Source organism: Mizuhopecten yessoensis, unplaced genomic scaffold (assembly GCF_002113885.1).
Source record: "Mizuhopecten yessoensis strain PY_sf001 unplaced genomic scaffold, ASM211388v2 scaffold10933, whole genome shotgun sequence".
Lineage (NCBI taxonomy): Eukaryota > Metazoa > Mollusca > Bivalvia > Pectinida > Pectinidae > Mizuhopecten > Mizuhopecten yessoensis.
Window position 1 is genome coordinate 352,316 of NW_018408794.1, and position 24,582 is coordinate 376,897.

The following is a 24,582-nucleotide window of genomic DNA, read 5'->3' on the forward strand; positions in this document are numbered from 1 at the left end:
TGTCAACGTAGACGAAAATCCACAACTAGCAGCAGATTAGCTTAACCAAGGCCTAGATAACATTAACAACTAGGCTAGTCCATGGGAAATTAAATTTAACCCCTCTAAAACCAAATCACTATTTTTTCTAGAAAAAAAAGAACCCATCCATCCTCTAATTAATTTCTCTAATACTTGTGTAGATAATGCCCATGCTAACAAACATCTTGGATTAACTTTTTCTGAAGATGGCACTTGGTCTACCCATGTTCAATTAGTATTTGAAAAGGCTAGTAAAAGAATAAATATGCTTAGGTATCTGAAATATAAGATTTATAGGATATCACTATGCAAAATATATACAACATTTATCCGTCCAATGCTTAAATATGCAGATATTGTCTGGGACAACATCTCTGACAATCTTAAATTTTTTTAAAATTTATACAACCAGAAGCTGCAAGGATTATCACAGGCCTAAGGAATGTACATAACACCAAACTCTACATAAAGAACTAGGCTGGAAATCTCTGTCTGATCGAAGGATGAACCATAAGCTAATTCAGATGTATAAAATAACTAACAATTTATCACCCACATACCTCCATGACAAAATTGATCCTCTTATTCATAACCCTGAAAATGATAGGTATACTCTAAGAAATGTAAGAATGTTTAACCCACCACTATGTCGTACAGAATCCTATGCAAAAAGTTTCTTCCCAGTAATGTGCAACAAGTTCAATGGACTTGAAAATGATACAGTCCTTCCCTTACTCTTAATAAATTTAAGGCCAAGGTAAATAACGACATATGTTTAAATAATGATATATCTGATGTATTTAAAAATTGTGAAAGCAGAAAGGGTAACATAATCTTATGTCAACTGAGAAATGAGGCGAGCAACCTGAACTATGATCTGTTCAATGATCCCTTGAAAGAGTCTTCATCTTGTCTGTGTGGTGATGCTTATGAAACTGCTACCCATTATCTTTTACAATGTCCAGTGTATACTGATGAGAGACAAACTTTAATAAATGAGATTTTTGAAGTGTGTCCGGTTAATCTTGATACTAAAATACTTCTTAATGGAAGTACTATTTTAAACAATACTGAAATTAAATCCTTACTTGATAGTGTTCTTAAATATATATACAACACAAGAAGACTTGTTTAATTAATCAAAACAATCTATAAATTTTGTTATATATAGTCATAACTGATAAAATACTGTCCTGAAACCATTATGTGATTCTACTGATTGCTATATATACATTGATGTTTATACTATACACCTAAAGGATTAAGCTTTGTGTGCTGTTTTTACTGATGAGCGCATTGGTAAAACATAAATGTGTTAAGTTTGAATGCTTAGTGTTCTGTGGTTGAATCTGGATTCTTCTCGAGTCGATGATATGTGAACGATAGAGGCCGTTAGAGACTTTTTGTCTGAAACTCGATGGGATAAAAGATTTACATATAGAACACTGGCAATACATCTTACACATACACTACAATTTCAAAATCTTCTTGCTGAATTGCCTCATTTCATTTTTTATATTTTGATGTTGTTGTATCCCTTACTTTTTATCACTCCTACCAATGATATATATTGATGCTAAATGGTTCTATACTTTTAACTACTTCATTCAACAGCAGCAGGGTATGAACAGGGGGCATTAATGACTTGCAAAAAAAAAAACACCAAAAAAACACCAATTGTAACAATTTCTCTGTTTAATATATCATTAGGGCATTGCTTTCCTATTACTAAAAACCTCGAGCTAGTCGGATCATTTTGTAAACCACATAACGTAATTGTATAAAAAATCACCGGCGTAGGCCGTTTGTATTACCTCTATATTCTTCGTCCATCATCTATGTGTAAGACTAGTGATATGTAATACCTCTGATCTTCGTCCATCATATATGGGTAAAACTACTCGTCTGTGTTACCTTTGTTTCCTTGTCTATTATATTTGAGTAAATCTCCTCGTCTGTATTACCTCTGTGTCCTTTGGCTATTATATTTGAGTAAATCTCCTCGTCTGTATTACCTCTGTGTCCTTTGGCTATTATATTTGAGTAAATCTCCTCGTCTGTATTACCTCTGTCCTTTGTCTATTATATTTGAGTAAATCTCCTCGTCTGTATTACCTCTGTGTCCTTTGTCCATCATATATGAGTAAAACTCCTCGTCTGTATTACCTCTGTGTCCTTTGGCTATTATATTTGAGTAAATCTCCTCGTCTGTATTACCTCTGTGTCCTTTGGCTATTATATTTGAGTAAATCTCCTCGTCTGTATTACCTCTGTCCTTTGTCTATTATATTTGAGTAAATCTCCTCGTCTGTATTACCTCTGTGTCCTTTGTCCATCATATATGAGTAAAACTACTCGTCTGTATTACCTCTGTGTCCTTTGTCTATTATATTTGAGTAAATCTCCTCGTCTGTATTACCTCTGTGTCCTTTGTCCATCATATATGAGTAAAACTACTCGTCTGTATTACCTCTGTGTCCTTTGTCTATTATATTTGAGTAAATCTCCTCGTCTGTATTACCTCTGTGTCCTTTGTCCATCATATATGAGTAAAACTACTCGTCTGTATTACCTCTGTGTCCTTTGTCTATTATATTTGAGTAAATCTCCTCGTCTGTATTACCTCTGTGTCCTTTGTCCATCATATATGAGTAAAACTACTCGTCTGTATTACCTCTGTGTCCTTTGTCTATTATATTTGAGTAAATCTCCTCGTCTGTATTACCTCTGTGTCCTTTGTCCATCATATATGAGTAAAACTACTTGTCTGTATTACCTCTGTGTCCTTTGTCTATTTTACGTGTGTAGGACTGATCAGTACGACCGCCCGTTTGTTTGACCGTTGTACACACGTCTATCGTAGACCTTTTTCGAACACACGTGTGTCTTACTGTTGTGTCTTTCGACCATTTCAGATCAGTACGACCATCCCCTTGGCATGGCGAAGAAGCTGTTTGAAGCTCGTTTGGCGAACATGCCCATTGAAAATCTAACTGCCCTTAACGGCGAGTTCGAGTTGTTCATATTGGACTGCAATTATAGAGGAAACAAATGTTACGAGCAGTATGTAATTTGATCATTTTCCCTTTAGAATGCTGAAAGAATATCTAAAATTTAGAAGTATATAACGGGAAAAGATTATCCAACAGGATACAGGAAGTTAGCAGGCATACAAAATATGTTTTACATAAAAGCAATTGTTTCTATGAGATTTGGAGGCGAAATAGGTCAAAACCAAAAAGTGTATTATACATAGCGTTTTGACTATCCAAAGTCTTGAATGCAGCCAATAGCATAAACCTACGTACCAAAGAAATGTTGTTTGTTCATATGATAGGAGGCTTAACTCAATAATCAAACATTAGCTGATGATAGGAGGCTTAACTCAATAGTCAAACATTAGCTGATGATAGGAGCCTTAAAACAATCATCAAACATTCGCTGATGATAGGAGGGTTAACATAATAATCAAACATTAGCTGATAATAGGAGCCTTAACACAATCATCAAACATTAGCTGATGATAGGAGGGTTAACACAATAATCAAACATTAGCTGATTATAGGAAACTTAACTCAATAATCAAAGATTAGCTGATGATAGGAAACTTAACTCAAGAATCAAACATTAGCTGATGATGGGAGTCTTAACTCAATAAACAAGCATTAGCTGAGGATAGGAAACTTAACTCAATAATCAAAGATTAGCTGATGATAGGAAACTTAACAAAATAAACAAGCATTAGCTGATGATAGGGGCCTTAGCACAATAAAGAAGCATTAACTGATGATAGGGGCAGCCAATAGCATAAACCTAAGTACCAAAGAAATGTTGTTTGTTCATATGATAGGAGGCTTAACTCAATAAACAAGCATCAGCTGATGATAGGAGGCTTAACTCACTAATCAAACATTAGCTGATGATGGGAGGCTTAACTCAATAAATAAGCATTAGCTGATGATAGGAGGCTTAACTCAATAAACAAACATTAGCTAATGATAGGAAACTTAACTCAAGAATCAAACATTAGCTGATGATGGGAGGCTTAACTCAATAAATAAGCATTAGCTGATGATAGGAGCCTTAACGCAATAATCAAACATTAGCTGATAATAGGAGCCTTAACACAATCATCACACATTAGCTGATGATAGGAGGGTTAACACAATAAGCAAACATTAGCTGATGATAGGAAGCTTAACTCATCCAACAGGATACAGGAAGTTAGCAGGCATACAAAATATGTTTTACATAAAAGCAATTGTTTCTATGAGATTTGGAGGCGAAATAGGTCAAAACCAAAAAGGGTATTATACATAGCGTTTTGACTATCCAAAGTCTTGAATGCAGCCAATAGCATATACCTACGTACCAAAGAAATGTTGTTTGTTCATATGATAGGAGGCTTAACTCAATAATCAAACACTAGCTGATGATGGGAGGCTTAACTCAATAAATAAGCATTAGCTGATGATAGGAGCCTTAATACAATAATCAAACATTAGCTGATGATGGGAGCCTTAACTCAATAATCAGACATTAGCTGATGATAGGGGCCTTAGCACAATAAAGAAGCATTAACTGATGATAGGGGCCTGAACACAATAAACAAACATTAGCTGATGATAGGAAGATTAACTCAATAATCAAACATTAGGTGATGATAGGAGTCTTCACCCAATAATCAAACATTAGCTGCTGATAGGGCAATTAAGCCAATAATCAAACATTAGGTGATTATAGGAGCCTTAATACAATAAACAAGCATTAGCTGAGGATAGGGGACTTAACTCAATAATCAAACATTAGCTGATGATGGGAGGCTTAACTCAATAAACAAGCATTAGCTGATGATAGGAGGCTTAACTCAATAATCAAACATTAGCTGATGATAGGAGCCTTAACTCAATAATCAGACATTAGCTGATGATAGGGGCCTTAACTCAATAATCAAGCATTAGCTGATGATAGGGGCCTTAACCCAATAATCAAACATTAGCTGATGATAGGAGCCTTAACCCAATAAACAAGCATTAACTGATGATAGGAGCCTTAACCCAATAATCAAACATTAGCTGATGATAGGGGCCTTAGCACAATAAAGAAGCATTAACTGATGATAGGGGCCTGAACACAATAAACAAACATTAGCTGATGATAGGAGCCTTAACCCAATAAACAAGCATAAGCTGATGATAGGAGCGTTAACTCAATAATCAAACACTAGCTGATGATAGGAGCCTTAACTCAATAATCAAACATTAGCTGATGATAGGAGCCTTAACCCAATAATCAAACATTAGTTGATGATAGAAGCCTTAACTCAATAATTAAACATTAGCTGATGATAGGAGCCTTCACCCAATAATCAAACATTAGCTGATGATAGGGGCCTTAACCCAATAATCAAACATTAGCTGATGATAGGAGCCTTAACTCAATAATCAAACATTAGCTGATGATAGGAGCCTTAACTCAATAAACAAGCATTAGCTGATGATAGGAGCCTTCACTCAATAAACAAGCATTTGCGTCTTGGGAAGATTGTCTTCATTGCCTATGGAGATAAGTGTTAGCTATGGTATACAGTTTACTGTGTATGGTATTTTAAGCGTAAAACTACGGTAAAAAAAATCCAGTGTAAATTTTTTGAAACGTTTGAAACAGGAGATATTATCCAGGTGGTATAGGACAAGTAGTTAACGCCTGATAAGGCAGCTCCTGCGAATTCCTCATAATTGTATTGATTTAGATATATGCTAATTTTATTGACTGTATACAATTGTATATCTATTTACTGTAAAACGCTTAAGAGTGGCGTATTTTAGCTAGATGGGGCGCTATATCAAATGTTGTATATTTATTTCTATTTCTTTTTTTTTTATAAATCTACGGTAACATTTTCATGTGAACAGTATTGTAAACGTTAAAACTAGGTAACAATTTCCTGTGTGAAGTATTTCTAACGTTAAAACTACGGTAACAATTTCCTGTGTGAAGTATTTTAAACGTTAAAACTACGGTAACATTTTCCTGTTTACAGTATTTTAAACGTTAAGACTAGGTAACATTTTCCTGTGTAAAGTATTTTAAAGATAAAAACGACGGTAACATTTTCCTGTGTACAGTATTTTAAATGTTGAAACTACGGTAACATTTTCCGGTGTACAGTATTTTAAACGTTGAAACTACGGTAACATTTTCCGTGTACAGTATCTTAAACGTTAAAACTACGGTTACATTTTCCGTGTACAGTATTTTAAACGTTGAAGCTACGGTTACATTTTACAGTGTGCAGTATTTTAAACGTTAAAACTACGGTAACATTTTCCTTTGTACAATAAACTAAAATACACACAATTATGTGAATGAAACATAAAAAGGAAAATGTTGCGATTTAAAAATCATATTTCGATAAACTTATGTTTTTATGATGCTTCATTTGCAGGAATTTCACCGTTGTTCGCGAAGGCCATCGCATATGTTACAAAATGAACAATGATTTGTTCTATACAGAAACTGCTGGCCCTGATGACGGTAAATACATGTATACCGTTAGTAATGTTTAGTGTTCAAATAAAATGTTTAGTGTTCAAGTCAAATGTTTAGTGTCCAAATCAAATGTTCAGTGTCCAAATCAAATGTTTAGTGTTCAAGTCAAATGTTTAGTGTTCAAATCAAATGTTTAGTGTCCATATCAAATAATTAGTGTCCAAATGAAATGTTTAGTGTCAAAATAAAATGTTTAGTATTCAAATAAAAATTTTAGTGTTCAAATCAAATGTTTAGTGTCCAAATCAAATGTTTAGTGTCCAAATAAAATGTTTAGTGTTCAAATCAAATGTTTAGTGTTCATATCAAATGTTTAGTGTCCAAATCAAATGTTAAGTGTTCAAATCAAATGTTTAGTGTCCAAATCAAATGTTAAGTGTTCAAATCAAATGTTTAGTGTCCAAATCAAATGTTTAGAAACACGTGCTGTTGAGTCATGATATAAAAACAATTGTTCCAACTAAAAACCATAAAACAACATGCACTCCTCAAAACAGTAGTTATTTATTTAGAAAGTAATAAGTAACGTACATATTTGATCTATGTTGTATTGAAATAATCGAAAATTATTATCAAAAAGTGTTTGATAGTACGAGGACATCTGTATTGTGACGATCTTTTCTCAATTTGCTACCGAATCGTGACGTTCAAGTGGTGAAATATGGTTAAAAGATATCGGAAAGTATCATCAAATTCGAAACAACTAAAACCCGTTATATAAAGATAATTGCAAAACACTATTTACAAATTACTGAGAAAGTCAGTTATAAATACCTGACGAATGCTATATTTAATACTTGCTATGAAAATTACCGAATTCCATGTCATCCTAAGCTCTCATCATTCATCAATCGTGCTACTCTATGCTGTGACTTTGTTCTGCCTCATTTAACAGGACTTGAACTGATCATATCTGTTGGACAATCGGAATTCATTCCTTTGGTGACTGAATCTGCTGGAGTGCGAGTGATTATACAGGATGACGGCGCTGACATATTCTCTGGAAACGGCTTCAATCTTCCCACCGGTTTCGAAATCGACATAGGCGTTTCGGTGGTAGGTGTCAATAATAAATAAAAATAATGATAATTTATAAATGATAGTAAATGATAATAAATAGTTAATCAATATGTTTGTTTCGATTTCTAAAATCTCCTTAGCGATTATGGATACCAAATTAGCGAAGTGATAAATATGAAAGACAAACAAGTACATATTTCATACTTCAAAGTATAAATTTGGACATATTAGTCATCTGTAATGACACGTTACGTAAACAATGTTCGTCTGGTTGTTTACGACTTTACCAGATGTAATATCACATAACGTCAGTATACGTTTTTAATGCGACTACTGGATTGCTATTTTATCAGGCTTCGAACCATGTCATACGCTAAATGTTAATACAGAAATATTTACCCTATACACTGTCATATTATGACCACGGCCTAATCAAAGACAAAGAAGGCGAAATCATCAAAATAGAAAATGAAGAAGAAAAACATGAAGGTTGCAATTGGGAAAGCTGATTAAGTTTAGTGTGTTTGGTGTCCACTATAAGTACCATTAATAGAATATATTTCGAGGACAACTCTGCAGGGCAGGGATTTAGAAAAGACATTAGTATCAGGCGACTAATGTGTGAACACCTGCATAATTTGGAATTTGATTCTTGCCTCTACTTGGGCACACACAAATGACAAATCTCAATCTTCTGTCTCTGTGGTTGACGTTCAGCTTTCAGTTGAGAGCGATAAGGACTGGTTTCCATCAGATCCGTGCTTTCGCAGGGAGGTTATTACAAAATACCGACTCCAGCATACACATATATATTACATTCATGGACGGGAGTACTTAGATTACCTAAGTTGTGAATAAGACATTAAACTGAATGAACCAACCAAACCAAACTCCTCGAGGAGGACAAGTGCCACGCGATGAACGGGAAACAATACATTTCAATCATAACGTGATCCAGATGGAAAATGATTGGGTCCTTATCTATATCTTACTACGATAAGATTAAACTCAAATCAGTTAATATTAATTATTTTAAATACTACATTAATGAATTAGTAGAAATTCGCTGTTTATTAGAACTAAATATTGCGGCGTTTTAATATATATATACAAAGTGTGGAAGACAGACGCAGTATACATACGTCCAATTTCGTCATGAACATGATCAATATGCGCATTAAAATGAAAAGAAAACTCACTTTTCCTGTTTTATGGTAACGACAAAGGAGATCTCGACAGCCAGAAACTCAAACCAATGGCAAGCATGTAAGAATCTTACTCCGCTATTTCTACGCTATGACACTCAAATCATCTACCAGTGAATGAAAAGAAACACTAAAAAAACATCATTTATGATTAATAAGAATGTATGCCCCTTATCTTTATGTTGTACTTACATACAAACAATGATAACATAACAAACTTCTATGTAAATCTATAGTCTGAGACATACAGAGAGGCGGGGCCAGATCAGCGCTGTGAGGAAAACAGTATCTGGCAAAGAAAATTGGTAAGTCACTACCTTACTACAAATAATATTAATTATTTTGTAAATTATTTTTATTTTATTGATTTATTTGTTTATTATCGTGTGTGTGATTATGATGTGTGGTTTACATTATACGTATTTATACTATGGTTGCGGGAGTGGTGCATTGCTTCAATCGTAAATATTGAGGCACACAAGTCAACAATGTAGTAAGATATGGTAACATCAATAAACAAGTTTATTTTTCGTTTTTACACCCGAGGAATCAAGTGTTGAATGTAGATAGTATTGATAACATAAAGTTCCAGATAATATGTAGTCTTGATAGAGGTCCAAAAGTGCAGACAGTCAGTCGTTATTTCAAAATGAATAGTTTGAAGAGAAATTAAACGCAGACATTAAAATTAAAATACATGTTCGCGGTAGATTCGTGCCAAATCCATCGTCTATTTTGTATTCTAATAGGCTTGTTTGATGAACTGTTCCATTGCACACGCAACAAAATACTGTCGGTGTGCACCATACCATGGCTACAGCGTGGACATCGAAGACACGTGTATTACAGTGGAAGGTAAGTAATACAGTAGTAGTAGTAGTAGTAGTAGTAGTAGTAGTAGTAGTAGTAGTAGTAGTAGTAGTAGTAGAAGTAGTAGTAGTAGTAGTTGTAGTAGGTAGAAGTTGTTGTTTGCAAAACTGAAATATGCCATGTCATCATATGCAAATACAAATGTCACCAGCATTATTGTGTGATATTAAATTAACTTCATAAAATCTTGCTTGCCGAAACTAACTGTTATCATAATAAATGAAATGTGGCATTATACAACATCACTCATGAACCTATACGTTTAACGCTTAGATATGAAATGCTTAAAAGATGAGACGGGCTCGATGCTGAAGAGTGAAACCTGTGCAGCCTGCAAGTTTCCGTGTTTGTAAGTTATCGATTTAAATAATATTCCCATACTGTGTTTTGTAGCATACTCAATTATTTACTATACTTGTATATCCATCTAGCACACTTGCTTAGCTTTATACATGTATATTAATATATAAATCGTGTGTTTTGTAGCATAAATATTGTATCCGTCATATAATTGAAAAGTTAATATGACGATATACTCTGTATCACATGAGCAACATGAACATAATGTACTCCATAAAAGAAACTGGTAAATTATAACTGAAAAGTGTTCAAAACTTGAAATGACGCCCAATTTTATTGTCCACCACAGTTTGATTGAAAACAATCTTATACGTGATAATCAACGTATTTCACCAAATGGTTTGTTAATTATGATAGCATTATCAAATATATATAAAGACAGATACTTCTTATGCTAGGTAAATAAAACCCGTTATTTATCAGAATGTACATATGCACTCATAAGCTGATAAACCATCTCCCTTTAATTAATCCAGTTCATTCTTTTCTCAACATACCCTGTTGATTTCACATATGGTATATAAGATATTTGTATTTCAGCGAGAAATCCTACAAAACACCCGTTTCGATGTCGAGATGGCCATCTAATGCTTACAGGGAAATCCTGGCAGTGGACTACAACTGGGGGGACAAAGTTGATAAAATCAGGTAATATTGGAACCAGAAATTAAATAACTAACACAGAGATTAACTAGTTGATAATTACGCTGTAAATAAACATTTCCAAAATACCACGTGCGGTGCAAATCAGTAAATTTTCAATCGGATTGTTTAATTTATATTTACAGAGCGGATTTCATGCGGCTTCGGGTGTATTTCTCAACAATGACCAAAGAAATTATCAAGGAAGAACTTTCTTACACGGTAAGGCTTTCGATGATTTTATGGCTCTATGTTATTAATATTGATTGTGCTACGTACTGCACTTTGTTTCGATGTAACTTCCCCGGTTCTTATTTCTAAGACGTGCTATTACTTTGACTTGACCTAAGTTTACGTGGCGGGCTGTGTCGTCGATGAACCAGAGGTCGCTACCCTTCCTGAGTACTCGGTCTTCTTCTCCGAGTACTTTTTTCTAAAGTCTCCATTTAAATCTGTCATAGTACAATTTGCCCTAGTTTAATGGATTTGTAGTTCAAATTACAGTTTTGTTAACACTTAAATAATCTTTTGATGGTTTTTTTTTATTAATAATATAAATGTTACAGAATTATTAGCACCAAATTCATCTTATACAATATATTCTATTATCATGTTATCAAAAATATCAACCTTCATATCGCAAAAGGTTATAGAGTATGTCTCAATCAAATCATGATGGCTAAAATTAAACCTGTCCGTAATTATCATCAACACATTCTATTAATATAAAAGTAAACATTGACTGATAAACTAGCGAACATTCAAAATCAATAAGCGCAGTGCCTATAAAATAAGGGCTGAACATTGCTTATGTTGTAATGCTTAAATGTTTTTTTCATGTGTCAATGTAGTACACATGTTAGTATGTATGTGACAGTAGTAGTAACAGTAGAAGTAGTAGTAGTCGTAGTAAGCAGTGGTAGTCGCATAGTCATTGCAATGCCGTACATTCACAGATAGCACTTGATATAGAGAATAGATGTTCTTTTATTGCTAACCAGATGTGGTAACATTAATATTGGTTAATAAGGAATTAATTTTGATTATCATTACACATATATCAATTACAAATGATCTAATGTATATCCTATTCTTGTCTATTAGTCAGAGAACTTCGTCAGCGACATTGGAGGGCAGCTTGGCTTGTGGGCAGGTCTGTCTGTACTGAGTCTTGCCGAGGTGGTTGAGCTTCTTGTTCTTTGGGTAACTCATTGCTGCAAGAAGAAAAGCAGGACCAATCACTCAGATATACCGCAAAAACACTCGGTCTCGGAGGAATCCTAAAAGGTCAACTAGGAAGTGTTTGACTGGTCAGAAATAGGGAAGATTTTGGACATCTCAACTTGCAGTTCGGCGTATGAATGTTTTTAACTTTTATCGTGTTAAGCGCACACCTTTTTACCGATAATCAAACAACATCTATAACTTCATGTCTAATTTCAAGGAAAAAATCTGTTGAGGATTAAAGGGATAATACACATACATTTTGAACACAAGCATTAAGGAGTGGGATTAGTCTTACTAAAGCGCTATACTGTGTAACATGGAACGTTCGCTGTATAAATATTCGTGGTTTTGATGGTTGTTATAAAAGATAAAAACAACAATTAAGTTTATGTATTTGAATTTCTTTGTTCGTATTTGATATCCACGAAAGTTTGTACCACGAAACAATCTAAATGGCTTCAAACCACGAAAGTGTGTACCACAAAATGATCTAAATGGCTTCAAACCACGAAAGTTTGTACCACAAAATGATCTAGATGGCTTCAAGCCACGAAAGTTTGCACCACAAAATGATCTAAATAGCTTAAAACCACGAGAAGTTTGTACCACGAAATGATCTAAAATAAACACGTTGAAGTATGTTTAAAGATGACAAATTTTCAATTTCTGTTCCAATTTCACGGCGAATCCATTAGGAATTACATTCAAGAATATTTTCATATCATAGTTTACTCTATTTTTAAGGGATATTGAACATTTAGCACAGTCCTGAATTACTTATTATTTTCCATATGTACACAGGCAAAATGAAAATAGGCGAAACTATTCATGGCACTCACCATTATGGTATATGCAAATATAGTGTTGTACAAACTCTCACACCTGACATTTTTATATAACTAAGGGTAGTTTATAATTTTCAAGAATTTCTATGAATGCTTAAACACTACCGTTTCAGAAAATCAGGAAGACGTTCGTTGTGTAACGTTTAAAGCGATTTTTTTTATAATATTATTATCAGAAAAAAAGACTCGGAAAGACAAAGGAATATCATTGGATATTTTCTTTTATTTATATTTTGAAAAGCCATGTCACTATTATGCCGTACATTCACAGATAACACTTTATCACATAATCAACCTGTTATCCAGTGAATTCGCCCGTGCAATATTTTTACATATGTCACTAGTGTAATATACCCAGGAGCGTTTTTCATTGGCTGTGCCAGTCGGAGATCGATTGTGACGTCATAATATGGACAATGACGTGACGTCATCAATTGTGAATGGCGCATCAAGATAGCTGTCTCCGTTTGATGAAGCCGTTTTCATTTCGGCTTTAAAACCTGTCAAAATGTAAGTTTTCTGATTATGTGATAAAAAATATCTTAAATTTGTTTTCATTTCATATGAGCTTTTATGAAACTCGTCTCGAAGTTTTAAGTTTTGCTCGCCAAGGCTCGCAAAAATAAAAACTCCTAAGAATCGTTTCATAAAATCTCATATGAAATGAAAATCCATTGAAGATCCTATATTTATGTGAAGAATGTATTTCTTGTCTCGCTAGCCAGATGTGACTAAAGTTGATTTTGGAAAGAAGATTTTTTTTCTCATATTTTTACACATGTAATTAAGTCTTTAATAAAATCTTCTGTCTTGTAAGTGTCGTGTTTTACGAATTTTCGTCTTTGTACCTCCTTTGGTTTCAATGAATTACGAGGTGTCAAAAACAGTGAAAGAAGAAACTTGGATAGTTCCTGATATACGTTTTTAATGTAGTTCTTCATTTAGTTATACCCTCCACAAACGAAGTGCGAGGGTATATAGGAATCACCATGTCTGTCCGTCCGTCATTGAACATCGTAAACGAAACTCCATCGAAACTGTTTGTTATATTTTTTTGTAACGTGACACAATAACAGTACATTTTGGAAAATCACGAAGAAAGGCATTTGCTATCGACTATTTTAGGGAGTTGTGGCCATTGAAATTCGTCTCCAGAAACCATGTAAGCACAACTCCTCCTTTACTGTTTGTTGAAGATTTTGGTATCTTGGCCACTGTGAAAGTACATCATATTTAGATTTAGATGAAGAGCAATATGAGATTGAATAATTTTCCTAGAGTTATGACCCACTAGACTTAATTTCTGCCTTATAAACTTTGTACGCTCAACTCCTCATTAAGCGTTTGTTACTTGGTCCAGGACGGAACATCATTTGTAGATGTGATGAAGGAAGGGATTTGTTATTGTAGTATTAAACCTCCTGCAAACATAGTGGGGATAGGTAGAACAATGAAGCGGGAGTATAACGTATTGAGTCGCTCCCAGTTTCTAACTGGTGAGACGCTCATAGTTTCTAACTGGTGAGTAGCTCCCAGTTTATAACGTGGTGAGTCGCTCCCAGTTTCTAACTGGTGAGTCGCTCCCAGTTTATAACGTGCTGAGTCGCTCCCGGTTTCTACCTGGTGAGTCGCTCCCAGTTTCTAACTGGTGAGTCGTTCCCAGTATATAACGTGGTGAGTCGCTCCCAGTTTCTAACTGGTGAGTTCTAATGCATTGAGCTTCATAGGACTAATAAAATATTGACACCACATAATATAATTATTGCCCTCCTCGCCCCCACCCCCTTTATAGGTTTGCACTTCGTCCACTCTCCGTGAGTCTTGAGCCTATCTTCTGTTCTTTTTCGATTCCATTGTTCTTCTGTCCGAAATATGATGACTGTTGTCATGTCACTTATGGTGATATCGTGTAGCGAAGACTCCATCGAAGCGGACACCCACAAATAACGCACTCGTGCTCCGAGTCATGGATTCTTCATGGTTGAACAGTCATCTGAAAAGATATATTGTGATACCATGCAACACTATTACCATCAGTAATCAACACGTCAACGGTATCATACAATTGGCAATTAATTCAAACACTTGCATGCATGGTGAACTTTTCAAGGGGGTAAAAGACCGAAACGAAAAAAAAACCAACAAAAAAACAGCAATTAGTTGGATATAGATTATACATTCAATTTGTACAGTAACATTTATTGCTTTCGTTAAACAATGACATGAAACAGAAAAAGTAGAAATATTCTATATGTTCATTCAAGAAATTAAAATTGCATGACGTGTGTTATAAGGTAGCTTTTAACTTACAAAAATAAACATATTCATGTATAGCTAGCTCAGGGTCCAGGCACAATATAATTAACTCCGGTTCCAGGTACAAGTATAGTTGACACAAGGTCCGGGTACAAGTGAAGTTAACTCAGGGTCCGGGTTATGGTTATCTAAGTCAGGGTCTAGGTACGAGTATAGTTAACTCAAGGTCCATTTGCATGTATAGTTAACTCAGGGTACAGGTGCATGTATAGTTAACTCAGAGTACAGGTGCATGTATAGTTAAGTCAGGGTTCAGGTACAAGTATAATTAGGGCCCCGTTATAGAGATACGGGTGCCCTATAGTAATCAATCTGTCTGTCTGTATGTCTGTCTGTCTGTCTGTCTGTCTGTCTGCCTGTCTGTCTGTCTGTCTGTCTGTCTGTCCACACATTTTGTACCTGGCTGATAACTTTGGTATCTATTGACCGATGTACATGAAACTTGCTCAAGATGTTCAGTTTACAAAAATACACATTGAGGTAAACAGTCAAGGTCAAAGGTCAATGTCATTGGGTTCAAAGGTCAAGGTCAAATGTTGCATCTTTTCACTGATGAACATTTTGTTATGACATGATGAAGCAAAGTTGATCAGAATTAAACAAGGAGTTGACTGACAAAAGGTCAAGGTCATTGGGTTAAAGGTCAAGGTGAAATTTTGCATATTTTCACTGATGAACATTTTGTTATGACATGATGAAGCAAAGTTGATCAGAATTAAACAAGGAGTCGACTGACCAAAGGTCAACATCACTGGGTCAAAGGTGAAGGTTACATTTTGTACCTTTTCCCTGATGAACATTTTGTTATGACATTATGAAGCAATGTTGTTCAAAACTTATTACAGAGTCAACTGACCTTAGGTCCAGGTCAAGAGGTCAAAAGGGTCAAGGTTTGTATTTTTCACTGATGAACATTTTGTTATGACATTAAGAAGTAAAGTTGGTCTGAATTAAAGAATAAGTAAACTGACCAAAGATTAGGGTCACTGGGTTAATGGTCCAGGTCATTTGGGTCTAAAGGTCAAAGACAAATTGGATCTCTGACTTTGACCATGGCTCTTGAAGGAGGAGGTATATAAGGTGAAATAAAGCAAATCAAAGCTAACAAATGAGTATTACACCCGTATTTACATTTCTGTTAGCCCAGCAAATATGGAGGTGGAAGGAAACAAGACTCACATCATAGTACATGTAAATATATATTTGGCTTCCTTGCGATTCTTTTTGAAGTCCAAATGCCAAACGTCAAGCTCAGCTATATGGGCAGATTGCTTCTTGATGATTATGGGGGATATATTGCCACAAGACGGGGCCCTTACTGACCTGTCAGTGTTCTAGTTATTTCAGGGTCAATGTACAAGTAAAGTTGACGCAGAGTCGAGGTACAAGTATAGTTATCTCAGGGTCCAGGTTCAAGTAAAGTTCACTCAGGGTCCGGTTATATGTATAGTCAACTCATGGTCCAGATGCAAGTACAGTTATCTCTGCATGCATGTACAAGTATAGTTAACTCATGATCCAGGTACAAGTAAAGTTAACTCAGGGTCCGTTTACATGTATAGTCAACTCATGGTCCAGATGCAAGTACAGTTATGTCTACATTCCGGTACAAGTATAGTTAACCCATGATCCAGGTACAAGTATAGTTATCTCTTGGTCAGGTACACGTATAGTTAACTTAGGGTCCAGGTACAAGTAAAGTTAACTCAGGGTCCGGTTACACGTATAGTCAACTCATGGTCGAGATGCAAGTACAGTTATATCTGCATCCAGGTACAAGTATAGTTAACTCATGATCCAGGTGCAGGTACAGTTATCTCTGGGTCAGGTACACGTAAAGTTAACTCATCATCCAGGTACAAGTATAGTTATCTCTGGATCAGGTACAAGTATAGTTAACTCAGGGTCCGGGTACATGTAAAGTTAACTCAGGGTCCGGTTACATGTATAGTCAACTCATGGTCGAGATGCAAGTATAATTATATCTGCATCCAGGTACAAGTATAGTTAACTCATGATCCAGGTGCAAGTACAGTTATCTCTGGGTCAGGTACAAGTATAGTTAACTCAATCAGGGTCTGGTTACATGTATAGTCAACTCATGGTCCAGATGAAAGTTTAGTTATCTCTTCATCCAGGTACAAGTATAGTTAACTCAGGCTCCAGGTACGAGTATAGTTAACGCAGGGTCCGAGTACAAGTATAATTAACTCAGGGTCCGGGTACAAGTATAGCTAACTCATGGTCCGGGTTATGCATAGCTAAGTTAGGTTTTAGGTAGGAATATTGTTAACTCAGGGTCCAGGTACAAGTTTAGTTAACATTGTGTCCAGATGCAAGTATAATTAATTCTGTGTCCAGGTACTTGCATAATTAACTCAGGGTCCGATCCTCAAAAATGTTGTTAGCTTTAACGGAAATTCTACTAGTCTCTTCATCAAGTAAGAAACATTAAAAGTTTTCCTGATTCAAGAAGGTGGTTAGTAAATTGCTTAACGGCCAAGTGACGATATTATCATGCCGGACCCGACAACGAAAATAAAACGACACCCACATTGATAATTACACCAAGAAGATAAGATTGTATTGTTATTAGTATTTCCAATTTGAGATCCTATGGTATGGACCAATTTCATATCCTATGTTATAGACCAATTTCAGATGATATAGAGCAATTTCAAATCCTATTGTATGGACCAATTTCAGATCCTATGTTATAGACCAATTTCAAACTCTTTGGCAAATTAATGGTATAGAAATGTTATCATATCAGGTGCATTATAATGTTTTGTTTCGAGTCTGTTTAAAAAAGCACCATCGATCAATATGTGAGGCGCTGTCAAATGCTACAATAATTGTTTATGGATAACAAAGGGTTTAGGTACAAGTATAATATGTATGGCCTTTACGACCTCCTCTCTACGGTTCTCGCTGATAGGGATATTTGAACCCATAGTGAGTTGAATTGCGGAATAAAATTACTGTAAATCTGACCATCTTCATTGCCAGCTATATTTGACATAACTGACAACCTTTGGCTAAAACTTAGTTATTTTGATGAATAAACCTGAATTCCAAACGCCATGAATAATAGTAATAATAAAGAAAGTCTTTCACTAAAACCTTTATCTATAAACACTTAAAAATTGAAACACCTTGTGAAAACGAGGTTTCTGGGAAAATAACTTAAGACCAAGAGCCTACTATGGAAGGCCGTCAAAGTAACATAGTAATAGCTGATACGAGATACACTAACAAATCGCAATAGAACTGTCAGCAATGCAACGTACCGAGAGCACACGAGTTCACATGCATCACATGGTGACCTATAAGAGAAACTGTTTAAAACAAACTATATGCTTCTTTCGTTGAATGAGAGAACGTTGCCCCTGTTTTAGGTATATATCTCTGTTTAAGGTATAACCTTGCTTTGTTATTGAAAACTAAAATCACATGAGATTTTCGTTTGAAATAATTACTGCAATACTTTCAATGACCTCGAGACAAACAAGATATCGTCACGTTTCAAATCAATTGCCACGTTTTAGTGGTAAACAGCTTATTTCCCTGGACATATCTGATACTGCCCACGAGTATGAGGTATTAATTGATTAATTAATATTTCATTTTTTTCTCTGATTTTATTATTATGAGTAATAACTAGCCGCTTTCTCATGTGATTAGAATCTCATTTCGCAGCATAAACAATTAGGACATAAGTCAACAGGGAAATAAACAAACCCTACCAAACAGGCGTTAATTCTCCTGATTATTTCAATATTGATTCCTATCATAACATTTTCATTATCAATTAACATCCTATTAATCCACATGGCTAAAACATGGCGCAATAGTGTTCTAATTGAGAGAAGACAAGTTTTTAATTGATCAATTTAGAAACATCAAGACCTAGATATACAAAGCTCGATTCCTTTTATGATAAAGTACGGTAGAATATAGATCTCGTTATCAAAGCAAACCAAATATAAATCTTTTCGGAATCGAAATTATCATCATCATGTAAAAGACACTGCACTGCTTTTACACAGAGCACTGCACTGCTGTTAAAAAATATTGATATTGTTGAGTTGAAGCAAATATAAAATTACTAGAACTTTTAAAATAATTAAAGGTTTGTAATGTGGTAGGCATGCCTATGTATGCAGTGATGCGTGTATTTAATCTATAAAACGAATCACCTGGGCCCGTTTTCACGAAATTGTTCTCGAGCTCAAGCATAGATTCTGTGTTCTAACCAGCTTTCTTGTAACTCACTTAAATCACGTAAAACAATAAAAACAAATCATATTTAAACATTGAAAACAGTATTCGTTTTTAAGTCTCTTCAAATGTTTTCCAAGTCATTGAAAAAAAATGATTCTTCTATTAATTTCTAACGAAACAAGAAATTAGGCGTGCGCACAATATCCATGCTTAAGCATGCGAACGGCTTCATGAATACGGGCCCAGATACACGTATATGGCTCGCTTGGAACGGTCTCTATAATAACATAAAGTAGCAGTATAACAAATGGATATTCACCACAAAGATTTTATTATTCGGTAATGACAATGTTATAAATATAAACTTGGTATTAGCAGAACTCTGATCGATATTTCTATTGAGCTAGTTCACCGTAAATTATAGACACAAGTGTAAGAAAAAATACAAAATAGAGTAAACTATAGCATCAACACACAAGTACACACTTGACACCAAAAGTCGACAACTTAAATAACAACAACAGGAACATAGGACACATCATACAAAACTAAACCAAAAACAAAATTTCAATAAATAATGATAATTATAGAAGAATTTTTGGGCGGTCTAAGTTGATTTAATATATATCGATGCTTTGTGCTTATTTGTTAGTTGTGAATATTCTTTTCTGTTACAAGAAAACAAAATTAGATGTAGAATATATCAAAACCCACCCACCATAGGAACATTTGATGATTTCAATTATTCACATACCCATTATAATAAGTTTGTGTCATATTAATCCCCCATAGCTACCTCCTATAATGGTGGTGGAATTCATATTGCCCCAATTAAAACCGGTTTTATATTTCATGTATTCCTTGTGGAATAGGAGTGGTTTGAATACCTACACTAAATGTTCCTTGCAATCAAAAACTAAATGACGCATGTATCGTATTTATCTCAAATATGCAAATATTGAATGGTGCTTTGAGGGATGGGAATTACTATGAATAATCAGTCTATTTCACGCAACAACAAAGAGATCATCATTGCAATATTGGAGATAACGTTGAATGGACACAGACCATATGATACATAACAATAAAGTGTATTGCTATATTCTGTAAATAATTCGGATAATGTTTGGTCACATTTCTGTCTGTATCTAATCACATATTCCCGTTAACTACAGTATCTGTATAATGTCCACAATGTGTTAGTCTAAGGGCAGGAGTTACATTTTTTTTAATACTTTTATATGGTAACTGAATCTGGACTACACGAAGAAACTAGGAATTTTGTTTAATATATTGAAGGGTAGACTTGAAACTACGTTTCTGATATCATGTTCTATGTTCTCTGAATCAGACTTTAGTGAAATAATTCTAAATAGTCAAATAGTGGGCCATCACAAATTACATAGCAACAAAGATACGCCCTGTTCAAAATTGTCAGGAGTATATACCGAAAGTCTGTTTGCCCTTATACAAACGTATGCGAAATAACGGGTAGTTTTCAAAATGGTTCCAGGAATAATACGTGAAACTTTCCGAAACTTCATGAGCTATACCAGTATCCACGGCCTAGGTCGACTCTCCGAGGCGCGTTACTGGATACAGAAAATCTTCTGGTTTGTCGTCTGTCTGACCTCCTTCAGTGCATGCACTTATCAAATAACCAAACTCGCAGCACAGTTCAGGAGGTAAGTGAACTTAAATATTTCTTTCTTTAATTGTTACCATTTTCTTTCTCTTTGGGATATAAGGTTACGTTGGTTATTATTAAATAAACGTATAGATATAGAAGAGTATAACATGCATCATATACTCCAATAAACAGTTAAAGACGATGTTTCAACATCAGACAACACATCATTTAACTTGTATGTGTCATTGTGTATATTGTAAGTCGGTGTGCGCATGTAATCCATGAGTACGACGAAATTCCATGCTACAGTTGCCTACACACATCGCTCGTGGCCAGGGTTTTAAAACATATGTATACGCCTACTCGATCAATACCTCTATATTTTTTTCTGCAATATTTGCTTCGACGAGTGTAACTTTATACTTTCAAATATGGCTTTTTTGAAATTATTTGTTCTAGGCATATACTCTTTGACTTGGATAGCCTTTTCCGTGTGACTTTTGTGTACTGTAATCCTATCATACTTTAGTATTGAATTAAACACAAGACATAAAAGGAGGGAGGGTTTGTCATTTCTATCGAATTTTCGAGAAGGCGAATTGCAATACATATGAAATAGCTTATACAATACTTGCTACATTTCTATCATTCTATTAGACGTAGAGACTAGCAGCATGTTTGGTTGAAAGATGTAAAAACCACTCACAGTGTGGTGTATACGATCTAAAACAAATGTCTATTGGTTGGTTATGATTTCCATCGGTGTGACACAATTAAACATTAAGAAACAAGATGAACTATGTGAAACTGCGTCTGGATTTTATATTTTAAGCTTCGTGGGCAGTGCAAGATACAAAATCTTTCAATTGAGATAAAAAAATAAAGATTTTTTTTATTATTTTTCTGGTGTTTAGATCTGCCAAAGTGACAATCTCTTCCCGTTTGTCGTATCTAAGGATAACTTCTTGGAAAAAAACCCAGAAAAAAACAAACTTTTTTTTTAATCTCAATTGAAAGCTTTTTAACTTGCACATCTTTAAAGACAAAATCTATGGCGGTATACATTAACTCGGTGATCCTGCCTAAATTGACAAAATATTCCTCATGAATGCACTTTCCAATCCTGATTTGTTTTATCTCATGTATTTTCAGAATACCTCTGAACACCAAAATACAGATAGTTCACGAAAACCAAGTTTTCCCTGCCGTTACATTCTGTGACCTAAATCCACTCCTTTACTCGGAGGTAAAGAAATGGCCACCAGTGTTTCAAATTATCGAAGAACTATCGGAGTTTTGGGAAATAAATCTGACCCAGTTTCAGAATCCGGCCTATAGTGAGGTACGTGATGTGGATAGTAGTGAGGGTTTTTAAACAGAATTCCCAACTAGACACAGTGACATTTCGACAGTCACCTGGAGCTCCTTGTTCCTCCTCTGGTCTTTAATTGTTGCTTTTATATTGCTACTTACTTTGTTCCTAGAGCCATTTGGTTAGGTGAACATGTTCCAATTTTTTTTATCCTTGTGGCGTTGTGTATATGTTTGCTGTAGAACTTAAGTCAATTATTACAAATATGAGTATATATATTTTTAATTGATGAATATAACGTAAATGTAAGGTATGCAAAGAATTATAGAAATGGTGTTTATTAGCACGTCTTATGATTCCATAGAGTTGTATTTCAATTAAAAAATATCTGTTTTTTACAGATACCAAATTACAACTATACCTCTTCCTTGGACATAAGTGAGTTAACATTTTTGTCATAACTTATATAATTGTATATTCGTGGAACGCATTGGTCCATTGCAATGCCATTACCATTCTCTCCTTGTGTGTCATTGGGGAAATCAATATATATATATCAGGGACAAGGAAGTGCAACAGTATAGACAGTGTGACAACCTCATATCGTCTTCCTTGTTGGCATAACTTGATTGCCCCATACACAAAGGTAAAGTAATCCGTATCCTACACACGTGCGTTTGTAAGGATCAAGTGTAATATGGAAATATACTGTTGAATTACATCATATTAATTACTGTTGTCGTGTAAAATTTGCTCATGTTTTCTCCTATTCCTAGATGATACTCTCAATGATAAACTTAGTATGTCGAATGTAAAACATCCACCGGAACCTTAGTAATAAGACGTAGTTTGTCTGGTATATCTCAACAAAAATGATAAAGCAAATCCACGTATTCCATAATTAATATTGTAGATCGTTTTAAAGACCCACATGAATCGATGAGGAGTTTGTTTTCTCTGCGAATGATGGATCTCTCTGATGACCAAATATTGAATATGACGTCTGCCTTTGATGACCTTGTGATAGACTGTAAATTTCATGGTGAACCATGTTCCGAAAGGTGAGTAGCGATACATATCTTTTTCCACATGATCAACAGTTTTATATTATAACCAATAAGATAAAGGATCAAAGAACATTAGAATAGAAAAAAATAACATAAGGAATCTCATGCCTCAGTTAGAGGACGAACTCAAGACGAACGTTCTAATGTAGATGTAAATCAAGATTCTCTCTAATCTGTTTTTTTTTTATACAAATTTTAATCTCTCAGCATTTTGATATTCTCATTTTCATAGATCTTTGACATATGCATATGCGAATATTCAGTGGTTGTTGGAGGCTGCCAGGGTTGAGGAGCCCTGGGGTCAGCCCCCCGAACAATAAAGTGTCCACAAGTAGGTGGTCTTTCACTATTCGTGCACCTTACATTCAGTAGCTATGTTCTCTCTAATCTTAGAATAGCAGTTGTAATAACGTAACAGAAATGTTTCTGTTTTCGGGAAACCGGAGGTCAATGGTTTCGAAATACTTTAATTTTAACTGTACTAGGGAAATACCCATACTATTGAATTATTATAATTTCATACAATTCTTGTTATCAAACAAACGACGAGTATAAAGTACATACGAATCATAAAAGATTACACATGTGTAAATCAGGTATGCAGATTTTATGTAAGTACTTTCATCGATGCTATAATCTGAGTTAGAAAAGTAATGTAAATCAAGTTTTTATCAAATTCTATGTCGTTCCTGAACTGTCCTTCATGTGTTTTATTATCTAAATTGCTTCAGAAATTTTACCTTGTTTCGAGACGACCGATTTGGCATCTGCTTCATGCTAAACACTTCGAACATGATAGCCGAAATCGCTGGGCCAAGCTTCGGTAAGTGATAACGAATGTACATTTTAAACATCACATAAACACCTCTAGTAAACTAGTATGTGTTTCTCCATTTACTGGAGGAGGCGATTGGTAGGTCAACCTTACGAAATAATTCACACTCTACCTTTTTTAGAGTAAGGACTTTCATCATACTGACTCTAAATAGTTGTTTCACACTATCACTGATTGCATAAGTTTTAAGAAGACGACATTGATATATAATATTCTGGGTTAGAGCCCTTCTGATATATTATATTCTGGGTTAGAGCCCTTCTGATATATGATATTCTGGGTGAGAGTCCTGCTGATTCTGATATATGATATTCTGGGTTAGAGCCCTTCTGATATATGATATTCTGGGTAAGAGCCCTTCTGCTATATGATATTCTGGGTAAGAGCCCTTCTGATATATGATATTCTGGGTTAGAGCCCTTCTGATATATGAGTTTCTGTGTTTGAGTCCATAAA

General features: G+C 34.8%; 2 protein-coding genes across 2 annotated transcripts in view; both read left to right on the forward strand.

Moving 5' to 3' along the window:
- Nucleotides 1-12,235, forward strand: part of LOC110463806 (acid-sensing ion channel 4-like) — a 42,444-nt gene extending 30,209 nt beyond the window's left edge. The window contains exons 14-22 of the mRNA XM_021518682.1: nucleotides 2,937-3,084; nucleotides 6,470-6,558; nucleotides 7,469-7,629; nucleotides 9,035-9,103; nucleotides 9,548-9,653; nucleotides 9,942-10,017; nucleotides 10,569-10,676; nucleotides 10,817-10,892; nucleotides 11,775-12,235. Of these exons, the coding sequence (XP_021374357.1) occupies nucleotides 2,937-3,084; nucleotides 6,470-6,558; nucleotides 7,469-7,629; nucleotides 9,035-9,103; nucleotides 9,548-9,653; nucleotides 9,942-10,017; nucleotides 10,569-10,676; nucleotides 10,817-10,892; nucleotides 11,775-11,954 (1,013 nt within the window). The 3' untranslated portion in view covers nucleotides 11,955-12,235. The remainder of the gene's footprint in view (nucleotides 1-2,936; nucleotides 3,085-6,469; nucleotides 6,559-7,468; nucleotides 7,630-9,034; nucleotides 9,104-9,547; nucleotides 9,654-9,941; nucleotides 10,018-10,568; nucleotides 10,677-10,816; nucleotides 10,893-11,774) is intronic.
- An 8,550-nt stretch (nucleotides 12,236-20,785) lies between these two features.
- On the forward strand, nucleotides 20,786-22,287 carry LOC110463807 (degenerin-like protein asic-2). Its single transcript, XM_021518683.1, has 2 exons — nucleotides 20,786-20,967; nucleotides 22,065-22,287. Exons 1-2 carry the CDS (start codon nucleotides 20,786-20,788, stop codon nucleotides 22,285-22,287), a joined length of 405 nt encoding a protein of 134 aa, XP_021374358.1.
- Nucleotides 22,288-24,582: the final 2,295 nt, after the last annotated feature.